General features: G+C 34.5%; 1 protein-coding gene across 1 annotated transcript; it reads left to right on the forward strand.

The window, feature by feature from the left end:
• The first annotated feature begins 481 nt into the window (after window positions 1-481).
• LOC144556904 (Insulinase (Peptidase family M16) family protein) lies at window positions 482-11,719 on the forward strand. Its single transcript, XM_078305398.1, has 22 exons — window positions 482-865; window positions 959-1,205; window positions 1,426-1,673; window positions 2,364-2,562; window positions 2,697-2,744; window positions 3,057-3,164; window positions 3,619-4,101; window positions 4,195-4,296; window positions 4,382-4,516; window positions 4,739-4,963; window positions 5,712-5,915; window positions 6,244-6,414; window positions 7,275-7,424; window positions 7,572-7,709; window positions 8,166-8,393; window positions 8,690-8,848; window positions 8,954-9,077; window positions 9,426-9,519; window positions 9,614-9,815; window positions 10,095-10,199; window positions 10,347-10,500; window positions 11,462-11,719. The coding sequence occupies exons 1-22, from the start codon at window positions 681-683 to the stop codon at window positions 11,545-11,547; spliced, it is 3,795 nt and encodes a 1,264-aa protein (XP_078161524.1). The 5' UTR covers window positions 482-680; the 3' UTR covers window positions 11,548-11,719.
• The last annotated feature ends 10,955 nt before the right edge of the window (window positions 11,720-22,674 follow it).

A 22,674-nucleotide genomic window follows, 5' to 3' on the forward strand; every position in this document is an offset into this window, starting at 1 on the left:
TTAAAATATTGATATTTATACACAACAGATAAAAAAAAAAACTAGGTAAATTTGGAATAAAATTAAAAACAATAATTAGAGTATAATACTATTTGTTATATGCTTATATACATAGTGATAAAATTCACAAATAATTCGTTTTTTTTTGTACTGATGAAATATTCAGTTGATCAAACTTTTATCAAATTATTCACTAATTTTACGAACATTTTCCCGAACTTTTCAAGTTATTCACGAATTATACCTAAATTATACCTGAATTATGAATATTTGATCCTGTCAATCCGAACACGAATAATTCATTTGTCACTATCTGAATTATGAATATTTGACCCTGTAAAACCGAACATGAATAATTCATTTGTCACTATGCTTACATGTAAATAACAAAGTTGTACACGGATGACAACACATGGGATGGCACAGAAGATATTCAGAAATTTATTAAAACTTGGCTTGTTATGGTCCACAATCTTTACTTGTTTCATTTGCAAAGAGATATTTTCATTTCTTTCTTCACTATCTTTCTTCTCTGTTAAAACCAGAATTGAACCCGGTCTAGGCACAAAAAAGATCCCTCTTCTCTTTCTCTCTTCTTCTCCTCTCTCCTCCACCTCTCTCTCTATCTCTTTTTCATTTTTCTTTTTCAATTTTTTTTTTTTTTTCCAAAGCCCTCTCTAATGGCGACTTCTTCTCTGGCAACCTCAGTCCCGCAATTCTACCCTTCGACAAGCGGGACCCACCACCGCAGATCTCAACGGCGGCGCTCGTTAGTGTCTCTCCCTGCCTCCGCCGCCTTTACAGGAGCTGCTCCTTGTCTCCGTTTGAAGCGTTCTCAGCGCTCCTCTGCACTTCTCCAACACAGGTCGAATCTAAAATCCCAATCTTTTTCATGGGTTCTCATTTACCAGTAGCTGACACTGAGAAGAAATATTATAACTTTTTTTAATTTATTTAGGTTGCTGTCAAATGCTGGTCTAAGAAACCGGTCTGGTTCTATACCAGTATCAAGGCTGCACAGTTCATGGAAAGATGGTACCAGTGTAACTGGTACAGAAAGTAGCTGCCTTTCTTGCTTTAGAAGCCATGGTAGAGTCACTGCCGGGTTGTCAAATCTTAGAAGGTTCACACCTGGAGCACCCAGAGCATTCTCTGACAAGTCAACCTTCCCTTTACGTAGCAGTTTTATCGGTGCTAGGCTAGCTGTAAGTGCATGCATGGAATAGTTTGAAATTTGTTCATATGAGTTTAAATTGTTTGAAAGCAGTATTTGAGTTTCCTGCATATTGCCAATTTATAACCTCTATCAGAATGCTCTTCTAAGGTTGGTACTATCAGCCAAGTAATTGAGAATTGGATAACTAAACAACCAATGGTTGTGATTCCTATATATATATTTTTTAAATTGTTAAATTATTTTTTCAGGGGAGGGATTCTCATCTGACACGTGCTAGTGTTGGGCCTGACGAGCCCCATGCAGCAAGCCCGGCACTGTCTGATCCATTACTTGAGAAACCAGGCCTGAACTATATGGACCAGGACCAGGAATTAGAGAAGGCGGAGTTGGAGAGGTTGTTAAATTATCCACTTCCATCTCACCCGAAACTGCTCAGAGGAGAATTGAAGAATGGCCTTCGCTACTTTATTCTCCCTAATAAAAATCCCGCAGATAGGTATCATTTGTACAGATTGCATTTCATAGAGATTATTTATTTTATAAGTTTTTCTATGTGCAATAAGTATCCAACCTTAGTTTTAGCTCTCATCTAAGTCCACTTGAATTGATTAAAAATTTCATGAAAACTAGGCAAAATAAATTTATGTGTTGCCAATTTGTTGTTCATTATAGTCCTATGGTGTGGGTTTATTTGGTTGTAGAAACTTTGGGAAATTATGGCAATTTTCTTTAGTTGTTGAACAAGGGTTTTTTCAATAAATGTTTCCTTGCACCTTAGGATGGTCAATTTTCTCTGAGCCTCTCTATTAATATAGAATTATAGATCGAAGTGAAGTAAAATTTTAGCACCAACTCTTGTGTTAGCATGATACTATAAAGCTATTATGTTGAGGTAAAATTATGAATACTGAGGGGCAATTTATTCATTTTTGTTTGACTGAACCTTGATTTTTAATTGAAATGTTTGTGATATGTTGTGGTCTTTTTGGCAAATATCATGGTTGGTACAACTAAAAAAATACTCTTTCAATGTCAAAAGATCTCAAGTAACCCTGCCAAAAGAAGAAAGATTCATAGTGTATTTCATAAAAGAAGTTAAGACACGTTATTTGCACTAAAACAAGTGAAAAAGTGGGGTTATTTCTGTATCTCTTTGCTAAGATGCTTGGTGTAATTATGCTTTAAGGTTTGAGGCACACATGGAGGTGCATGTGGGGTCAGTTGATGAAGAGGAGGACGAGCAGGGAATAGCACATATGATAGAGCACGTCACTTTCCTTGGGAGCAAGAAGAGAGAGAAGCTTCTTGGTACCGGCGCCAGGTCAAATGCTTATACCGACTTCCACCATACCGTCTTTCACATCCACTCCCCCACCTATTCCAAGGTGCTAATTAATTAAACTTTCATACCTTTTCTTTCCCTTTGTGGCAAATATGAAAATGTTACTGTTTCTTGTAAATACTTGAGAATATTGGGTATAGATTGTAGAAAATGAAATCTAATATCATTTGTTGGCAGGAATCTGGTGAATACTTGCTTCCTTCGGTTCTTGATGCCTTAAATGAGGTGCGTCTGACTCTCTCTCTCTCTCTATTTTGTATAGTTATTGTGTATCTTAAACATGTCCAGGAATATTGTTCAACATGCTCATGATAGAACACTGTTTGGAATATTCGCAAAAAGACGAGGTTTTTTTTGTTTAAAAGTGATATTGAAAAGCCTTGTTATAATTTAGAAAAGCCTTGTGTTTTGGTTAAAAACACAAGTATTATTGGTGATAACAAAATCATGTTTTGGTATAATATAGAAAAGATGAACAAGGTGTTTAATGGTCATTGTTTTGGTTAAAAATATTTTATTTTGCAACTTTTTTGGCAGATTGCATTTGATCCCAAATTTCTTCCTTCTCGTGTGGAGAAGGAAAGAAAAGCTATACTATCTGAACTCCAAATGATGAACACAATTGAATATCGCATTGATTGTCAGGCAAGCACATTCTTCTCTTTTTTGAAGTACTCATTTTTTTATCATGTCAATCAATTAAAATCAGAGAATTCCTTTAGTCACTATTCTGTGATAGTTACAGCATATGGATGGATTAAACTGGTACCAACCAAAAAAATATATGCCTAGATGCTATATTACTCTCTAGTGATCAAAGCAATTGAAGCAAATGCCAAATCAAAATGAGAGTTTTTCTGTCATAATATATACTGGTTATTTTATGACATAATGGAGCAGAAGGATATGGTTACTAATTTACATTAGTTGAAAATGACCTCAAAATATTAAATCGAAAAGAAAGATCACCAAAGCAGTTCCAAAATTCTACACAGGCCCGAAAAGCACATAGAAACAGCTCTTTGTAATACATTTAATAAAGAAAATATTGTACCAGTTATTTACTAATTTACTAATTTTTATTTACTGGGGGATTCAGTTGTTGCAACATTTGCATGCTGACAACAAGCTGAGTCAGCGGTTCCCAATCGGACTAGAGGAGCAGATTAAGAAGTGGGACCCGGACACAATCCAACGATTCCATGAGCACTGGTACTACCCTGCCAATGCCACCCTCTACCTTGTAGGTGACATCCCCTCTGTCTCTGACGCCATTCATCAAATCGAGGCCGTTTTCGACAAGAACTCTTCCCCTCCTCCATCTTCTCTCTCACCCCTTCAGAATCCCATGGCTAAGCTTTTTGCTAACAACTTTATGGGTGCCAGCTTATCGAAAGAAAGAGAGAATGCAGCAAAATCTAAAGCGCTCGAAAATAGCAATGCAGTGAAGAGGGAGAGACAAGCGGTTAGGCCACCAGTGGAGCATGAGTGGTCTTTGCCTGGCTTAAATCGAACGCCTAAACCGCCTCAGATTTTCCAGCATGAGATGATCCCAAATTTCTCTCTGAACATGTTTGCAAAGGTATTTGGTAATGTCTGATTGTTATTTAATGGGTTAAGTTTTTAAAAGTTATTAAAACAACTTACGATCAATACTTTGTGATTTTGCTGACAGGTTCCTATCACTAAGGGATTAACGTACCGAGACTTGAGAGAGATGTTGATGAAGAGAATTTTTGTTTCTGCTCTACATTTTCGTATCAATACCCGATACAAGGTTGTTACTTATGAAAATTTCATTACATTTGCTTTTGATCCAAGGTTTTTATTATTTATGAAATGTATTTTTGCATGGATGGTAGAGCTCAAATCCACGATTCACCTCCATAGACCTGGACCACAGTGATTCTGGGAGAGAAGGATGTGCAGTAACCACACTTACAATTACTTCTGAACCGAAGAGCTGGCGTGACGCTATCAAAGTTGCTGTTCATGAGGTTTTTTCTTGTTTTCCGTTTGTCTCTGTATTTTGTTTGCATGTATTTTGCATTTTCATACCATGCCTTCAAAAACAAATATAGAAATTTGGGACTCTGCACAATATGGCACACTAGATGCACTTGTAGGTGTAAAAGTGAGATCCCAGAATCTTTGGCTTTTGATTTATGCAATTTAATCTAGGCTTGAAACTTGATGTTATTCTGACTTTTGGATTTTAGGTCCGAAGACTGAAAGAATTTGGTGTAACAAAGGGAGAGATGACCCGATACATGGGTGCTTTAATTAAAGATAGTGAACAATTGGCTTCCATGATTGACAATATACCATCGGTAGATAATTTGGATTTTATAATGGAGAGTGATGCATTAGGTCATACCGTAATGGATCAAACGCAGGGTTACGAGTGTTTGATTGCTGTAGCTGAAACTGTAACCCTAGACGAGGTATATGTTCCTCCTGATCTTTTACTATGTACTATTTTTTTCCCCAATTTTTTATTTTTTATTTTAATTGCAAATCCTTCTTTTGCAATTAAAACCTAATGCTTCAACTGTTATTTGCATGGTCCCACTGGTAGTCGAACTCAAAAAACTATTACATCTCTTCATATGAAATTGGATACCAACCTCCAGATCTGCTTGTAGTCCAATTTGAACTTGGTAAAAAGACACTAGTAAATCCATTGGTAGATTTGTTATTTTTTTAATGAAACTTACTGCTTTTTATCATAAATCCATAATAGATTGAGAGCAGGGTTTTTATTCACAATTATCTCAAAGGATGTTAAATCAGTGATGAATGCTACAAAAATCGTTTTTTTTTTTCATTGTTTAATATGCAATATAAGATATATCATCCATTGCCTAGAAACATAGGAAATATCACACAGGCGCCCATTAAACTGGAAATATTATATGCTTCACTTCTCAATTATATGTGTCTCCTTTGTTACCTTTATCTCTATTCAAATGAGCCACAAAAGAGAAGTTTTTTATGGATTTAAAAAAAAAAAAATAAACGGAAGTAGGGGAAGATATGATATTTCCAAGTTTTGCATAAGGGCTTAAGATGTGTTTCTTGTTTTCTCGAATAGTCATACATTATGGGAATGCAAACTATACTGACATGAGCTGTTCTGTTACAGCATTTTGTAACCTTTCAATATTTGTCTCCCTTATTTCTTATGATTAGGTCAATACAGTGGGTAAACAAATGTTGGAGTTCATTTCAGACTATGACCAGCCCTTGGCCCCACCTCCTACTGCTATTGTTGCTTGTGTCCCGAAGAAGGTCCATGTTGACGGTGTCGGAGAAACCGATTTTGTGATTACTGTGGAAGAAATCACTAATTCCATTAAAGAAGGGCTCCAGGAACCTATTTATCCCGAGCCTGAGGTACTTTATGAGACCCAACTAAATTGAATGTATAGCAAAATTGAATCACCAAATCACCAAATATTGACTGTTCATTTTTTTTTTTTTTGTTGATTCTTCTGTGTATTTGGTGGTTAACATCACCTACATTATTAATTTTGCAACTGTTATTATCATTTAATCAAATGCTTGAATCAGTAAAGATTCTATAATACTTTGGGACTATCATTGTTTATTATGCTAGGGGCGTTACAGTTGTAAACCTTAATTTGGAGTGCAATTAAAGTTAAGTCTCTATGTCCTACAGTATATAATTTGTTATTTTGTTTGTGGAATTCATTTATGATAGCTTGAGGTGCCGACAGAGCTTATAAGCACTGAACAGCTGGAGCAAATGAAACTTGAGCACAAACCATCCTTTGTCGCATTGAATGAGAAAGATAACTCCACAAAATTGTTTGATAAGGAGACTGGTATAGTGCAACGGAGGCTTGCTAACGGGATTTCCATCAACTACAAGGTAATTTGGTTCCTTTATTAGTCTTATGAGCAAGGGTTCAAATACCTCATGTGTTTCATGCCTCAATTGTGCCTCACATCCTTATTTCCATTTTTCAAGTCTAAACAGTTGATTTGAACCGCTTAACATGATTTATTAATTAAAATGTGCTTGGAGGCCAAATTTTATATTATTTGGAACTATTTTTACTATTTTTTTAGATAGGTTACAAAATCACTGTTTTTGGATGGTCCAGAATCTTCTGAAAATCAGTGATTTTGTACCTATCTAAAAAAATAGTAAAGAATTTCCAAAAAATATATAATTTCTTCTCCAAACACTTTTTGATATGGACATCATGTTGAGTGGTTCGGATCGACTGTTTGGACTTTGAAAACGGAGAGAATGTGAGGCACGATTTAGGCGTGAAAGACACTAGTCATTTGAATCCTGCTCTAGTATTGTTTTGATATTAAATCTTACCCCACGTAGTCTTTGGACATAATAAAAGAAGTCCTATATTGTCAGGAAATAGGAGAAAACCCCCCATCTTTTGAGCATTTGCTCAGCTGTCCATTGACATATAGAAGATTTAGTCCCTACTATAAGTTGGTCTCAAGACCTGTTAATTCTTACTCGATAACAATTTAGACTCTGGCATTTTAATTAACCTCCATGGTTTATTTCAGATATGAATGTTGAACATGTTTCGATTCATATAATTTTTATCATTTTGTTACTTTACATTTGGAATCTTGGGGCATTGAAGAAACAAATCGTGTTCCTTATTATTTATTTTAATTTATTTTGCCAAAAATAAAGGATTTTATCTTTTTCCCTTTCTAAATATACTTATACAAGTATTGTCCTTCTGCATGTAGATAACGCCTTTTGAGAAGAATGTTGGTGTCATGCGACTCATTGTCTGTGGAGGGCGGGCAACTGAAACGGCCGACTCAAAAGGCTCAGTTATTGTAGGAATACGTGCTCTAAGTGAAGGAGGTTGTGTTGGTAATTTCTCTAGAGAACAGGTATTTGTTAATGTTTCTCTTCTAGTAATAATAAAAACCTAATTTTCTTTCAATTTCATTGGTGCCCCTTGAAATACCTTAATTTTTTTATTCCTTTAAGAGAAAGAATTGTGATGCTAATTTATTGATGTGTTGTGATGGGTGCAGGTAGAGCTGTTCTGTGTGAACAATTTGATAAACTGCTCGCTAGAGTGCACTGAGGAGTGTATCTATATTGAATTCAGATTTTCGCTTCGTGACAATGGCATGCGTGCGGCCTTTCAACTTCTTCATATGGTTCTTGAGGTACTTATTCTGGCAAATAAATAATCAAACTTTGGCAAAGACTACTATTGAGCTCATTTAGATTTGCAATTTTTTTTATGTTATTTGGTCGTAGCTTGTGATTTTCCTCAAGAGCAAGCATTGTGCTATACCTAGTATGTAATATCTGGTGAAATGTGCTAATCTCATAATAGAATGTGCAGTTTGTAAAATATATGAAACTACTACTGTAGTACTCTAGAACATATGAAGTCACCTTGGAACCCTCCCTATCCCATCTTATCCGAAGTTCTAATTTTTGTACCTAGATTAATTAGGTTTTTTTTTTTTTTATATATAGAAAGAGATTTGTTTGTATATCAACTGAAAGAAACTTAAGAAGGTATTAGGATATGTTTATTGATTCTTTCTGGTCTATATGGTATGCATGAACAGTTTTTTTGGTATATTTGTAATGTTTTCTATATGGAATGACAGCACAATGTGTGGTTAGAGGATGCATTTGATCGAGCGAGGCAGCTATACCTGTCATTTTACCGTACTATCCCTAGTAGCTTAGAGCGGTCTACGGCTCACAAGCTCATGAAAGCCATGTTGAATGGCGACGAGCGCTTTGTGGAGCCCACACCTGAATCCCTCCAGGAGCTCACTATGGAGTCTGTCAAGGATGCCGTCATGAGTCACTTCGTTGGGGACAATATGGAGGTGCCTATCATACCATTTATATAATTTAAATTATATTAACCATCTATAACACCTATATTTCTTTTGGATTTGTTGCACCTATGGCACCAAATCCGAATATTTTGTATGTGAAAACTTCTATTTCTGAATTAGACTATCACTTTATTAACATAAAGGTAGTTGAACATTTGTATTAATAGTTTTATACTTGTACATTTAGATAAAAATATGATATTCTTTCGTAGAGAAAACTATAATTACAAACTCAAATATCTCGCTTGTACAATTACACTAACATCAAAGCTATAAAATGGCAGTTGAGCGTAGCTGGAGATTTCACCGAGGAGGAGTTAGAGTCTTGCATTTTGGATTATCTGGGTACAGTTCGCGCAACTCAAAATTCAAATTTGAAAAACCTAGAACTCATTGATCCTATTGTGTTCCGGCCTTCTCCTTCCGATTACCACTTTCAACAAGTATGTAGTCATCCCTATCTCTCTCTCTCTCTCTCTCAATATATATACACATTTGTCTTCTCTATACATACTTTTGTCCTTACTTGACTTTCATATATCATTTAGATACGGATAAATGATACAGATGAGAGGGCCTGCGCGTATATTGCAGGCCCAGCTCCTAATCGCTGGGGATTTACACATGATGGGAAGGATCTCTTTCATGTGATTAAGGACTCTTCTTCAAATGGTATTTTTAAAATTTACATTTGGTGTCATTACTAGTAGTTATTTTATCCTAGTTACTAAGAAGGCTGGTATGAGTAACTCAGGAAAATGCTACTTTATTAAAGAAATAGTTTTAGTTTTTCCAGATGATGATTGAATGGTGTTGTGGGGTAGCAGTGGGAATGTATTTTTGCATATTTTTCAGCAGGTTGTATTCTTTCAATACCAGATGATCTTTTCTAAAATTGCCTCGCGATTTGTGTTGGATAAATGGTGATTTTACCGAGGCCTAAAACTTTCTTGTCCTGTTGTTATTATTGTTGTTGTGCATTTTTCATGCACCTTTCTCTGATGGATTTATGCATTTCAGGGGAAGAATCACAGTTGCCAGATGGGAATATTCGTAACCACCCTCTTTTCTTCGGTGTCACTTTGGGTTTGCTCGGTGAGATCATCAATTCTAGGTATTAACTGGAACCCAAAACCTCTGTTTTTTTTCTCTTATTTCACTAAATTTCCCTTCTGTTTTATTTATACATGATTATTTTCTATTGACAGGTTGTTCACAACTGTGAGGGACTCCCTCGGGTTAACATATGATGTGTCATTTGAAGTGAACCTTTTTGACAAATTAGGCCTCGGGTGGTACGTTATTTCAGTAACCTCTACTCCTGAAAAGGTTCAAAAGGCTGTTGATGCATGCAAGGCTGTTCTCAGAGGTCTCGACCACAACAGAATTTCCCAACGTGAACTCGATCGGGTAATGCCACTTCTTTTACTAATTTACTCGTATATATTAGTGAATATTAGTGTATATTAGTGTAACATATTATTAAATGGTGTATATTGGTTGTGTTTTTTTTAGTTTGCTAGAAATGGGATCTTATTTATTCTCTGTTTCATCTGAAATTAATTTTAAAAATAAAATGGCTGAACTTTGAAATTGACATAATAGTCCTTGACATGCGTTTAGTCCACGTGATATTACAATAGGACTGTAAACAGTAACAGTTTATGTTATCTACATTTCTTGATACAGGCAAAGAAGACACTATTGATGAAGCATAATCAAGACTGCAAGTCAAATAACGTGTACTGGCTTGCTTTGATGGCCCACTTGCAGGCTAAATCTGTTCCTCGAAAGGTCTAAATCCTCCATTTCTCTATTTTATCTTAGTTGTGTCTTTGGATTATGCTAACCCGGGACCCAATTTGATACCTGCATAATTTATCATGATTGTTTTATCTGACTGTATCCATTTAAAAAAAAAAAACAAAAAACAAAAAACAGGATGTATCATGTATAAGGGAGTTGAGCAGTCTGTATGAAAGGGCAACCATAGATGATATCAACTTGGCATACACGCATCTTGGAATCGACGAATCCTCTTTGTTTGCATGCATCGGCATCTCTGGTGCCAACCAACCTGACATTGATATACCTGGTATGTCTTCTGACCTTTGTTTGTTTTTTTGCACATAACACCCCAATATAATCTATTTTTGCAAATAGCACGAAGTATGTTTTTAATGTTTGTATCTGGCACTCAACATTGTTTGAGATATATGGCAAGGGCTCTGAACTACATTCTAACAAAGGTCATGGAGATTTTTGGTATTTATATAGCTAATTTTTCCTTTTTTTCATCCGTAGCATAAAAACAAAATTCCATCCATACCATCTTTTTCAGCAAATTCCGATTTATACCAAGACCGTTGAATTTTTCAGCTGTTGAAATCTGATTTATGAGAGAGCCGGTATTATTTGAAATGATAACACAAATTTCGGTACAAATCAAAATTTGCTGAAAAAGATGGGATGGGTGGATTTTTCTTTATTTTTTTGGTGTTATCAATACAAAAATCGGCTATTTTTTACTTAACCGTTGACTCGGATAGTTGGATGGTACACAACAAATTGCCAAATGTTGGGTAACTGTTTCATGAGGAGGGATCAAGTTACAACACTTGAAAGTTACAACAAAGTTACAACATCTATTTGTTTCATTTTCAAAGTCCAAATCGTCGATCCAAACCGTTAGATATTCAATCTATATTAAAATGTACTTGGGGACCAAATTTTACATTTTTTGAAATTTTTTTGCTATTTATTAAGATGGGTACAAAATCGCTGTTTTTATTAAAATTCTGCACCATTAAAAAACAGCGATTTTGTACCCATCTTAATAAATAGCAAAAAAATTTCAAAAAATGTAAAATTTGGTCCCCAAGTACATTTTAATATAGATTGAATATCTAACGGTTTGGATCGACGATTTGGACTTTGAAAATAAAACAAATAGATGCTGTAACTTTGTTGTAACTTTCAAGTGTTGTAACTTGATCCCTCCTCCTGTTTCATAATATAAAAATTCCAAGGTTACAATTTTGACTTTTATTTTGCAGTTGTAGAGGATGAAGTAGAGATGGAACATAATGGGACAATACCAACTGGCCGAGGTCGATCGACCATGACAAGACCTACTACTTAAATAAATTATTACGAGGTTTAATTTTTTTAGGATTTTTTTTTAGCTTTTTACTGAATAATACAAGTAATTGTTCAAATATTATTTCTAGGTTCTGATTTCATGTCTAGGCAGTTTTGTATATTCTTCTTTTTTCTGTTCATTGCACTGCAAAATAAAATAGTTTGGCAGAGTATGATGGTACCAGTGATACCACACTTACATTTGTCAAAGAAGATGCCCATCTAATCTAAAAAACTTAACTATTAAAAACACATGTAATTGTTTATTTAATTGAGGATAGAATCACTTGGCTTGCTGTATATTCTTATTTATTTGTCACCCTTTAAACTTTATGTATGCTTTGAGAATTATTAAAGACCAAAACATACTATAAATGAATAAATGGAGAACTTTAGGCCACAAGGATGTTACATTAGCAAACCTTGCACAGACTTCGATTTGAAAAAAATATAAAATTTGATATGCAAGTATATTTTCATACGGAGATCATGTTGAACAGTTCGAACTGACCAGTCCATAGCGCTTGTTAATATACACTATGCATAGTACCATACTCTCACTCACAAAATATTACAAATATGAGTGAACTTCACAACAAGGATCGGTGTTGCATTAGATAATACTAAAAACAACTTAATCATACACCCACAACATATTACATATTAGATGATATTAATACATCCAAGTCATAAATGAAACTCCCCTAAGCTATCAATAAACAAGATGAAAGACTGAATTTAAACAATAATTTCACCAATGAACTTAACATGGACAAGCAACTTCTTGATCAGTTGATCAACAAATCCTTTATCATTTTTAAAATCTAAAATTCTAACTGTCTCAAAAAAAATATATAAAGAAGTTAGTGATTAGATGACTGACTAATGATAGGAATGTGAAAATATTAGAGGAATGTCGAATTAAATAAAATAGTAAAATAGAGATTTCTACTCGTTCAGGAGCTATCTACGAATAATAAACAACATAAATTATATATTTTTTCCTAGTCTTTTGTTTGTAACATGTGTACAGCTAGCGTGAACAAATTTTCTTATGAACTTGCCGAGTTATATAAATCCATTTTATCTTCTCAATATCAATACACAAATTAAATCTATTGTATCCATTCTTTGTTCCATCAACCTACATTGCTAAAAAAAAAATAAAAAATAAAAAAAATAATACGGAGTCATTACAAAGTTTAGTAACTGATTATTTAATGGTGTTTCTTTATAATTGTTTTAATTAAATAAGTATTCAAATAAACTGAATTAATTCATACAAATTATTGTTCATTATCCAATTTTCAAATAATTTCTTTTATCAATGAAATTTGTACTTCCCGTCAAATCCGATTATTGAATTTGATATATATATGTGTGTGTGGATTAATTGTTGATGCTATTAAGTCAATTTTTTTTTTTTTAAAAGAGGCTATTCAGCCCATTCCATTGATTGGAATATAGATAATTACAGCAAAAATGTTATCTGTCTGGACTATGTTAACCATAGCCATAACCAGCCAAGTTCTTAGAAGTCATAGAAATCAACAAAACGCCACTAAGCAAGGCATACAATAACCAAAGTCTAATACTCGCAATACTCCAAAAGTATATTAACGTAGCTAATATTAGGCCACTAAGTAGTGGGTTAAGGCTACTTATATCTAAATGACAAAATTGTGGTTCGTGCTTCATGATTCACTAGGGCAACTCTGGTGCCTCCCCTCCAGAGCCATCAAGGGGCTGATAAGCAACTATCTCCATCGGCATGAATTGAGCTAAGGGTATGGCATCTTCTATGACGGGAAGCCACTCTCCAATTGCATCTTTGATTTTTTTCTTCACATTACCTGCCCAATAACCACACAATGTTTTAATTAGTAAAATCAAAGTTCTAGCAGTTTTAACATCACAATTGGTAAAGCAAACTTCATTTCTATGTTTCCAAAGACTCCAAACTACTGCACTAAGTACAATCAGGAAACCAGTTCTGTTTTCATAATCAAGTGATTGGGCAAAATGTAAAAAATCATCCCATGTATTCCAATTATGCATTACCCATTGGCTTTTACCTAAATAGAACCATATTTGTTGTGCTAGAGGGCATTTGATGAATAAATGATCAATAGATTCGTTTTCAGTACAAAAATGACAAGTTTGGTCTCCTATCCACCCTTTTAAGCTAAGATTATCCTTGGTCAGTATTGTGTTGTGTGATACTAGCCACATAAAAATTCTGATTTTTGGGGGAACCGGTAATTTCCACCATATCATTGATTCTTTAGGTTTTAACCCCCCAAAATTAAGAAATGCATATATTGAGTGTGTAGAAAACTGCCCTGAAGCTTCCCATTTCCACTCAATGTAGTCATGGGGGAGAGTGAAAGAAGTTGTGCTAATAATATGTAGCAGATCCGCCCATTCCTGATAGTCTACTCCTACTAAGTCAACCCTAAACCTAACTATTTGCCCTTGTGAATGAATTACATCAGCTAACAAGACTTCTTTGTTACTACATTTTGTATACAAGGTATAATACTTAATAGCTAATGCACAGTTTTGATACCAATGGTCTGTCCAGAATTTTATCTGGGTATTTACCCCTGGTGTGTGTGAGACACTCATATCACCTATATGACTATATTTTAGCAATGCAGACCAAAATGTGGAAACAGAAGCTGAATTGTGAGAAATATATTTATATGTAACTAATGCTTTCCAAGGGCTAGAATATTCATTATTCTTCAATTTCCACCACCATTTAAGTAAAAGAGATATATTCATTTGCCTAAGATTAAGAATGCCTAAGCCTCCAAATTGTTTGGCTAAACAAGATGTATACCAATCTATTAGTATATACTTTTTTTTCCTCGAGTTACCTTGCCAAAGAAATCTCCTCCTAATTTTATCAAGTTGTTTGATTACTGTAATTGGGATTCTATAGACTGAAAGGGAATACAAAGGTATAGATGTAAGAACATAATTTAAAAGAGTTAATCTACCACCTATTGATAACATGGACCCTTTCCAATGTTTTAACCTACTGCCTACTTTATCTACTAAAAACGCCCAATCTGTTACTTGCAATTTTTTATAATGTAGAGGTAAACCTAGATATTTTATCGGAAAATCCCCCCCTTGACATCTAAATATTTGTTGTAATGTTATAGCACTGTCTACATCGATATTAAGTGAATACAATTCTGTTTTATCATAATTCATTTTGATACCCGAGATGGCTTCAAAAGCAAGCATAGTCCACCATGCAACCTCCACATTTCTTTCCTGTGCTTCTAAGAATAGAATTGTGTCGTCTGCATAGTGACAGTTAGTTATAGCTGTGTTCTCTATACATGGTGGTCCTAAGCCTCGAACTAAATTAGCTCTTCTACCTTTTGCAAAAAGTTTACTAAGTGTATCGGCTGCTAAAATATACAAAAAAGGTGACAAAGGATCCCCTTGACGTACCCCCCTTTTGCAATAGAAATAATCAGTGAGTTCTCCATTTACAATGATGCAAGACTGTGAGCTATACAGCCATTGTGTGATCCATTGAATCCATTTTGTTCCAAAATTTCTACTTGTTAATACCTCTATTAAGTAATCCCAATGTATCTTATCGTAGGCTTTTTCAAAGTCTATCTTAATCACTACTCCTGGTTGTTTGTTTACAAAGCTAGAATGGAGAATTTCTTGACTTAAGATCATGTTGTCCAAAATATACCTATGTTTGATAAAGGCTGACTGGCTAGTATCTATTAACCTATCCATAATTTGCTCTAATCTAATGGTAAGAATTTTAGAGATAATCTTAAAGCTACAATTAACTAAGCTTATTGGTCTAAACTTTTTTATTTTAGTTGCATCTTTTTCCTTTGGTATAAGACAAATACATGATTTGTTGATCTTATGTAAGTTTAGTTGGTTATCATAAAAGAAATGTGTAAGCAACATTAAATCTACCTTAACTACGTCCCAAAAAACTTGGTAGAACTGGAATGTGAAACCATCCGGCCCGGGTGTTCCGTTTGGTTCAGAAGCAAATACAGCTTGTTTAACTTCTATTTCCGTAAAAGGTCGCTCTAGATTCCATTTTTCAAATTCGGTCAACTTTTCATCTTCAGTCCAAAAATTCTGTTCTAAATGCCCATATTTACAACCTGTTGTTCCTAATAGTTCTTTATAGTAAGAGAGTATATGTTTCCTAATATCTACGATATTATTATTTAGAGAACCATTAATTTCTAAGCTATGTATTTGGTTTTTTTTAGACCTATGTGTGGCAATTGTATGGAAAAACTTAGTATTGGCATCCCCTGCTTCTAACCAAAGTTGCTTAGATCGCAATTGCCAAGAAGTCTCTTCTTCTTGGAGAATTTCCTCTAGCCTATTAGTATAAAAAATCCAATTTTCTTCCTCTACTGTGGTGAACTGTCTAATTTCCTTTATTGCTTCCAAATCATGTAATATTTGTTTGATCATTGTTTTTTCCTTTTTCTTTTTACCATAAAAATTTTTTGCCCATCCTTTTATTCGTTGTCTAATTTTTTTCAGTTTTTTACTCCAACTGGAAGCAATATCTGGTTGTGATAATGGAATTTCATCCCACCACTTATGCAATAATTGTACAAAGTCTTCTTGAGCCAGCCATAAGGGGTCAAATCTAAATATAGATGTTTTTTGAGGTTTTAGACTATTGGAATTAATCAACAAAGGACAGTGATATGATCCTATACTATTTAAATCTAAAATTTGACTAGATGGATATGTAAGATCCCAAGCTACTGTAGACAGTACCCTATCTAGAAGTGCAAACCTGGTACCATTAGTCCATGTGAATTTCCGTGTGACTAGTTTATGTTCTACAAGTTGGTAATGCTATTAAGTCAATTATAGAGATGTTGGAGCAGTTAACTAAGCCCAAAAAAATAAAACAAAAGAACTTCAATTTGACATATTCCACGAGTAAAACAAAATTAGATTTAAATTAAGTGATGGTAATCAGACCGATCTCTGCTCTGCCTCTCTCGAATTCAGATTGAGATCAAGTGAAGTAACTCAATTTTTGAGTTTTAGATCAGCACCGTCCGATTCAAATCCGCAATAATCTATTTCTAAGTGAAGTGCACACATTCCGAGCGACGGAATTGAATCGGATGCATGATCCTGATCCAAAATTCAAAAAATTGGTTACTTTAGGAGATCCGGAACCACCTCTCTCTCCTCCCTCTTCTTTGCCATGGTAGTGAGGAGAATTAATTATGGCATTGATAAGCTCAATAGTTTGCCTGATGATGTTCACACGCATATCCTATCTTTTCTTACTACAAAAGAGGTTGTGCAGACATGCATCTTGTTCAAAAAATGGATAAAAATATAGGTTTCTGTGTCAGATCTGAAATTTGACATTAAAGAGTTTGAGTTGCTAGAGATTATTGATGATGAAATGGCAGTAGAATTTGTGAACAAATTCGAATAACTTGTGAAAAATGTGTTGGAGAAACGAAAGACATTATGTGCATGTTCACATATTTCGACTTTGGTTGGATTATGGGGTTTACTGGCCTTGTAATTCCTCAACAGAGAGCACAAAGTATTTTTTTTTTCTTTTTTCTTTGATTCACGTTTCCAAAAGGCCGCCTATAACAATTTAATTTGATTCTCCTTGTAAGCCCCAAAGAAAAGCAAGCCACATTTGATTTGTTAATTCTAGCTAAGTCCAAAAACCTAGTTCGAAAAATCGGCCGATTCCGAGTCAACTCGGAATCGGACGGGACCGGGCCGAGTTTTACCCGAATCTCGGGCCTAGGCGAGTTTCTCAGCAAAACTCGGATGAACAGTGCTTGACTCGGCCGATTTTCCGATTTTCCGGCCGAGTCAAGCTGAGTTGAGCCGATTCCGGCCGAGTCACACTAACCTGGACCGAGTCGGCTGTGCTATAGTAGGTCGAGCAATCGGCGGCGCTGTGCTGTCCATTCGATTTCAATCGGTGCAGAAATTTCAGTTGGCGCAGGAGTCTGAGTCCCATTCAAATTTTTTATTAATAGAAAATAAATTAATAAAATATCGAAATAGGGGATAACTTTTGATTTTTGTCGAGAAATAAGAAGAACGGGTTTACTTATCCCATCCAGCGGACATGACTAATTATCCCGTCCGGTTAATCCCTAATCAATGGCCCCTTAACCAAACTCAGTGGAGGAAAAAAAAAGATAGAAAAAGCCGGACGGTAAAGTTAAGACCCATCCGGGGTAAAAAAAAAAAAAAAAATCCAGATGGAATAGTTAAAATTTCTTTCCCGTGGCTGTGCCTGTGTTGCTTTTTTGCTTAGTGACGTCAGGCCCAAGAGGACACAATAGATTGAATGATTAGTATTTTGGGCCAACCAATGCAATTCTATTTGATTTAATAAATTTTTGGGCCATACTTCAAAATACCCCACTAATGATTTTGAGTGCTTTTAACATAATGCTAACAGAGCACTTCACTCAAATAAAATGCTTCAGGAATTTTGTATAATTTTCACATTTGCAGGCTTATATATTTTTGTATTTTCTATTATATCTATAATATTATGAGATATTATGTTATATTTTATTTTAGGGAAAATTATGAAAATGCCACTCCAAAACCTTCAAATTGTGAAAATGCCACTCTAAACTTTGAAATTGTGAAAATGCCACTCTAAACTTTGAAATTGTGAAAATGCCACTCCAAACTTCATTAATTTGTAATTTTGCCATTTATACTCAATTCTTATACTATTTTTATTAAAAATTAACTGAAAAATATTGTTTTGAAATACGTATTTCAAAATTGCACAACCCGGTACAGAAATACGTATTTCAAAACAGTATTTTTCCAATTAATTTTTAATAAAAACAATATAAGAATTGAGTATAAATGGCAAAATTACAAATTAATGAAGTTTGGAGTGGCATTTTTACAATTTCAAAGTTTAGAGTGGCATTTTCACAATTTGAAGGTTTTGGAGTGGCATTTTCACAATTTTCCCTTTATTTTATCACTCTTTTTAATCCGCATATATAAATCCGCATAAAAATCCGCATATGCGGCCGTATACCGTATATGCGGTATGTGGTGGTCTTCCGCATACCGCATAGAAACCGCATTTTATAACACTGCGGATATTTAAGCCAAAATTACATGCTGAGACTTTTCCACTTAAAAGGTGCTATTCATTGCCCAATAAGAGCTATGTTGCCTTTGTGCTTTGTATTTTAAACAAGAGGAGGGTTCAAATGCCTCTATGTTTATGTGTCTCCATCATGCCTCAATCTCTCTCTATCATTTTCAAAGTTCAAACAGTCGATTCGAACTGCTCAATCTAACCTCCATACTAATATATGTTTGGAGACCAAATTTTATATTTTTAGGAATTTTTTTACTATTTTTTTAGATAGGTACAAAAATACTGTTTTTAGATGGTTCAGATTTACTGATTTTGTACCTATCTAAAAAAATAGTAAAATTTGGTCTCCAAACATATTTTAGTATGGAGACACTACTACAAAAATGGTCATTGTACACTGCACAGTGTACACGGATTTGATAATTTTACCTAAAAACCGTGGAGAAATTGTAATTTTTTGGAAGCCCGAAATATCTGTGGGATCTCTACACGGATGTTTATTAAAGAATCAGTGTAGAAAGCCTTGAGAGAGCTACACGGACGTTTATTAGGAATTGTACACGGATTATTATTTAAATAACAGTGTAGAAAGCTTTAAGAGAGCTACACGGATATTTATTAAAGAATCGAGTAGAAAGGTAAGAATTGTACACGGATGTTTGTTTAAATAGCAGTGTAGAAAACTTGAGAGAGCAACACGGACGTTTAATAAATAACCGTGTAGAAAGGTGAAAATTGTACACGATTTTTTGTTTAAATAACAGTATAGAAAACCTTGAGAGAGCTACACGGATTTTTAAGTAAAAAATCCGTGTAGAAAGGTTATTCTAGGGTTTTGGTTATATAAAAGACCTCCTTCTAGCAGCGCCGTTTTGATCAATTAACACTCTCTCTCTCTCCTTCCAGAAGTGTCATTATGATTTCTGTGCACAAAGAGCTAGGATCTGAGATCTTTGAAGTTAATTTGTATTTCTCCTCTCTATCTTGCTAAGCTTAGTCATGTATATATATATATTTCTCTTTTCTGTTACTAGCTTATTATTGCTTATTTAGGTCAATTATTAATTAATGCATGCATGCTTGATTTGTTAAGATAATGTAAATAATTAGTGTAATGTGGACCATTTTTTGAAAGTGAGAAGTAAAGAAAACGCCTAAAGTCTCCATCATCAGATCTGAGAAAAACCGTTGAAGATCAGTACTAACGCTTCCGCCTAAAGATGTCTGCACTTCAGAACTGTAAGATTTAAATTACTTTGCTATTTTATTTTGAATTTACAGATTCTAGATTGCTTGTGTTTTTTTAATTGCAAAACATGTCATGAATTATTAAGACTATCATTTGGTATCAGAGCCATCGTAAATTCATATAAGATGCAATAATTTTTTTTTACGAAATTGATTTTCAATGGTTCGTATAAAAGCTAGACAGATTCAACTAATTTTATATATAAATATTTTCTTATAATTTTGGATGAAAATTTTAAAGGAGAATTTTTATTCCCTATTATGTATGCACATATATGTTGATCAATGGATTCTTATTGGAGATGCAATATGTTGGAGACCTTTAACCAAGAGACATCATGTCATGGATCACATGTGAGCTCCTTTTTTGATATGTTGGATCTAATACGCCTTAGTTTGTATGAGATTTTGGTCCAAACTAGATCATAACCAAGAGTTTTGGCAATTTGAGCCCAACTTAACGAATTTTGGGCCAAAGCTTGATCATGTGATTACTAAGTGGTAAGGATATAACTTTTATACAAACATTGTATTGGATCCTGAGGAGTATATGTTATGTTTTATCACATGAGATTGCATGTACAAAAGGCTTTGTATATATATATGTTGCATGAATTGTAATCTTCTACCTTTTCTTGTTACTAACTAATACCAAATTATAATTGTAGTATGGACCAAAGCAAAAGTGTTACATCAAGGAGCAAATTGACGATGTCAGATGTATGTGGACAAGGCAGTTTCAATTTAAATTTTGTAATGCTCAATATGGATTTGTATAATTTTGTATAATTTAGTGTACATAAATTATTTATACTGTTGTATAGTTTTGGAATTATGAGTTTAAAAGACCTCTGTTTAATGTTTCTCTGTTTTGGAATTCTAATTTTAAATGGCTAACAAAATTGGAAGCTAGCCACAAAAAAAATGGGAAAAAAGAACAATTCTACATGGACATTTAACTAAAGTCCGTATAGAAAGGTATTTAAACATTAAAAAAATTAAAAAAAAAACAATTCTACACGGACATTTAACTAAAGTCCGTGTAGAAATGTATTTAAACATATAAAAAAAATAAAAGAGCTACACAGACATTTAGCTAAATATCCGTGTAGAAAGAGTAATTGTACACGGACATTTAGCTAAATGTCCGTGTAGAAAGGCATTTAAACATATAAAAAAAATAAGAGAGCTACACGGACATTTAGCTAAATATCCGTGTAGAAAGAGTAATTGTACACAGACATTTAGCTAAATGTCCGTGTAGAAAGGTATTTAAACATATAAAAAAAATAAGAGAGCTACACGGACATTTAGCTAAATATCCGTGTAGAAAGAGTAATTGTACACGGACATTTAGCTAAATGTCCGTGTAGAAAGAGTAATCATACACGGCTGTTTATGTAAATATCCGTGTAGCTCGGTTATTTTGAGAGCGACGCTGGCAAGCGTTTGTACACGGTTATTTATGTAATAATCCGTGTAGCTCTCGATAATCGCACACGGGTAAATATCCGTGTGTAAATATTCAGGGATTTCTAAACCCTCACATTCCACACGGTAGGAAATCCGTGTAGCTCTCCTATTTATGTCCGTGTACAATCACTTATTCTGTAGTAGTGAGGTTAGGTTGAGCGGTTCGGATCGACTGTTTGAACTTTGAAAATGATGGAGAGAGATGGAGGCATGATGAAGGCACAAAAACATGGAGGCATTTGAATCCTCCTCTTTAAACAAAACAACCACCTTAAATTTGTACCCATATAGCCTGAAATACTCCTAGATAAAAAAGGCAGAATTAGTTTAGTTAAACACAAACTATATCCTGACTTGATTATCTCGTTCTAAATGGCTTTCTTGATTAATTGGAAGTAGGGGTGGCAATGAATCGAACCGAATCGAACTTACCTTAGGTTTGAGTTTGGTTTGAATTAGATTCGAACCGAACCTGGTTTGATTTGTTTCGAATCGAACCCATTTCGAATCGAATTAATTGCGAACTATATATTTTTCGAATCGAATCACAAACTAAATTATTTTTTAGCAGCCCTAGTTATACCGGCAGTTTATACATTAATTTTTTCTCATGGGACAAAATTCACATGGCTTCCTTTTACATGTATGAAATGAGTGTTTTTAAGTTGAAAAATTGTTTATGAAAAAATACATCACAACAAATAATCGTAAAAAGAGGATTAAGTACAAGAACTGAAATATGTAGTAAAACAAGTAATCGTACCTCGAGTGCTTACTCTATCAAACCCTCGTTCGGACCATCTAATGAAGTGAGAATCTGAAAGGTAGAGAAGGCGGAGGAGAGACGGTCGAAGAGAGAGGAGAGACAGCTGTCTAGGCCGGAGAGAGGAGTGACGGCCGGAGAGACAGCCAGTCGCTGAGAGCGTCGGCTAGGTTTTAGAGCGAAAGGGAGAGGCGGAGAGAGAACTAGGTTATTGAGATTTGAGAGCGATGGAGCGTCGGCTAAGTTAAATTACGACTTTCTATCTTGGGTTTTAATTTTATCAGGTAAATGAACGGTTGATGTTATTATGAGATTCGAACCATAAAAGTTCGTGAACCCATTTCGATCGAACCAGGCTAGGTTTGAGTTTAGTTTGAATTAATTTCGAACCGAACATGGTTTGGTTCGTTTCAATTCGAACCCATTTCGAATCGAATTAAACTCGAATCAAACCCGAATCGAATCACGAACTACAAATTTTTTTGCCA

The sequence above is a fragment of the Carex rostrata genome, chromosome 7, assembly GCF_964058835.1.
Source record: "Carex rostrata chromosome 7, lpCarRost1.2, whole genome shotgun sequence".
NCBI lineage: Eukaryota > Viridiplantae > Streptophyta > Magnoliopsida > Poales > Cyperaceae > Carex > Carex rostrata.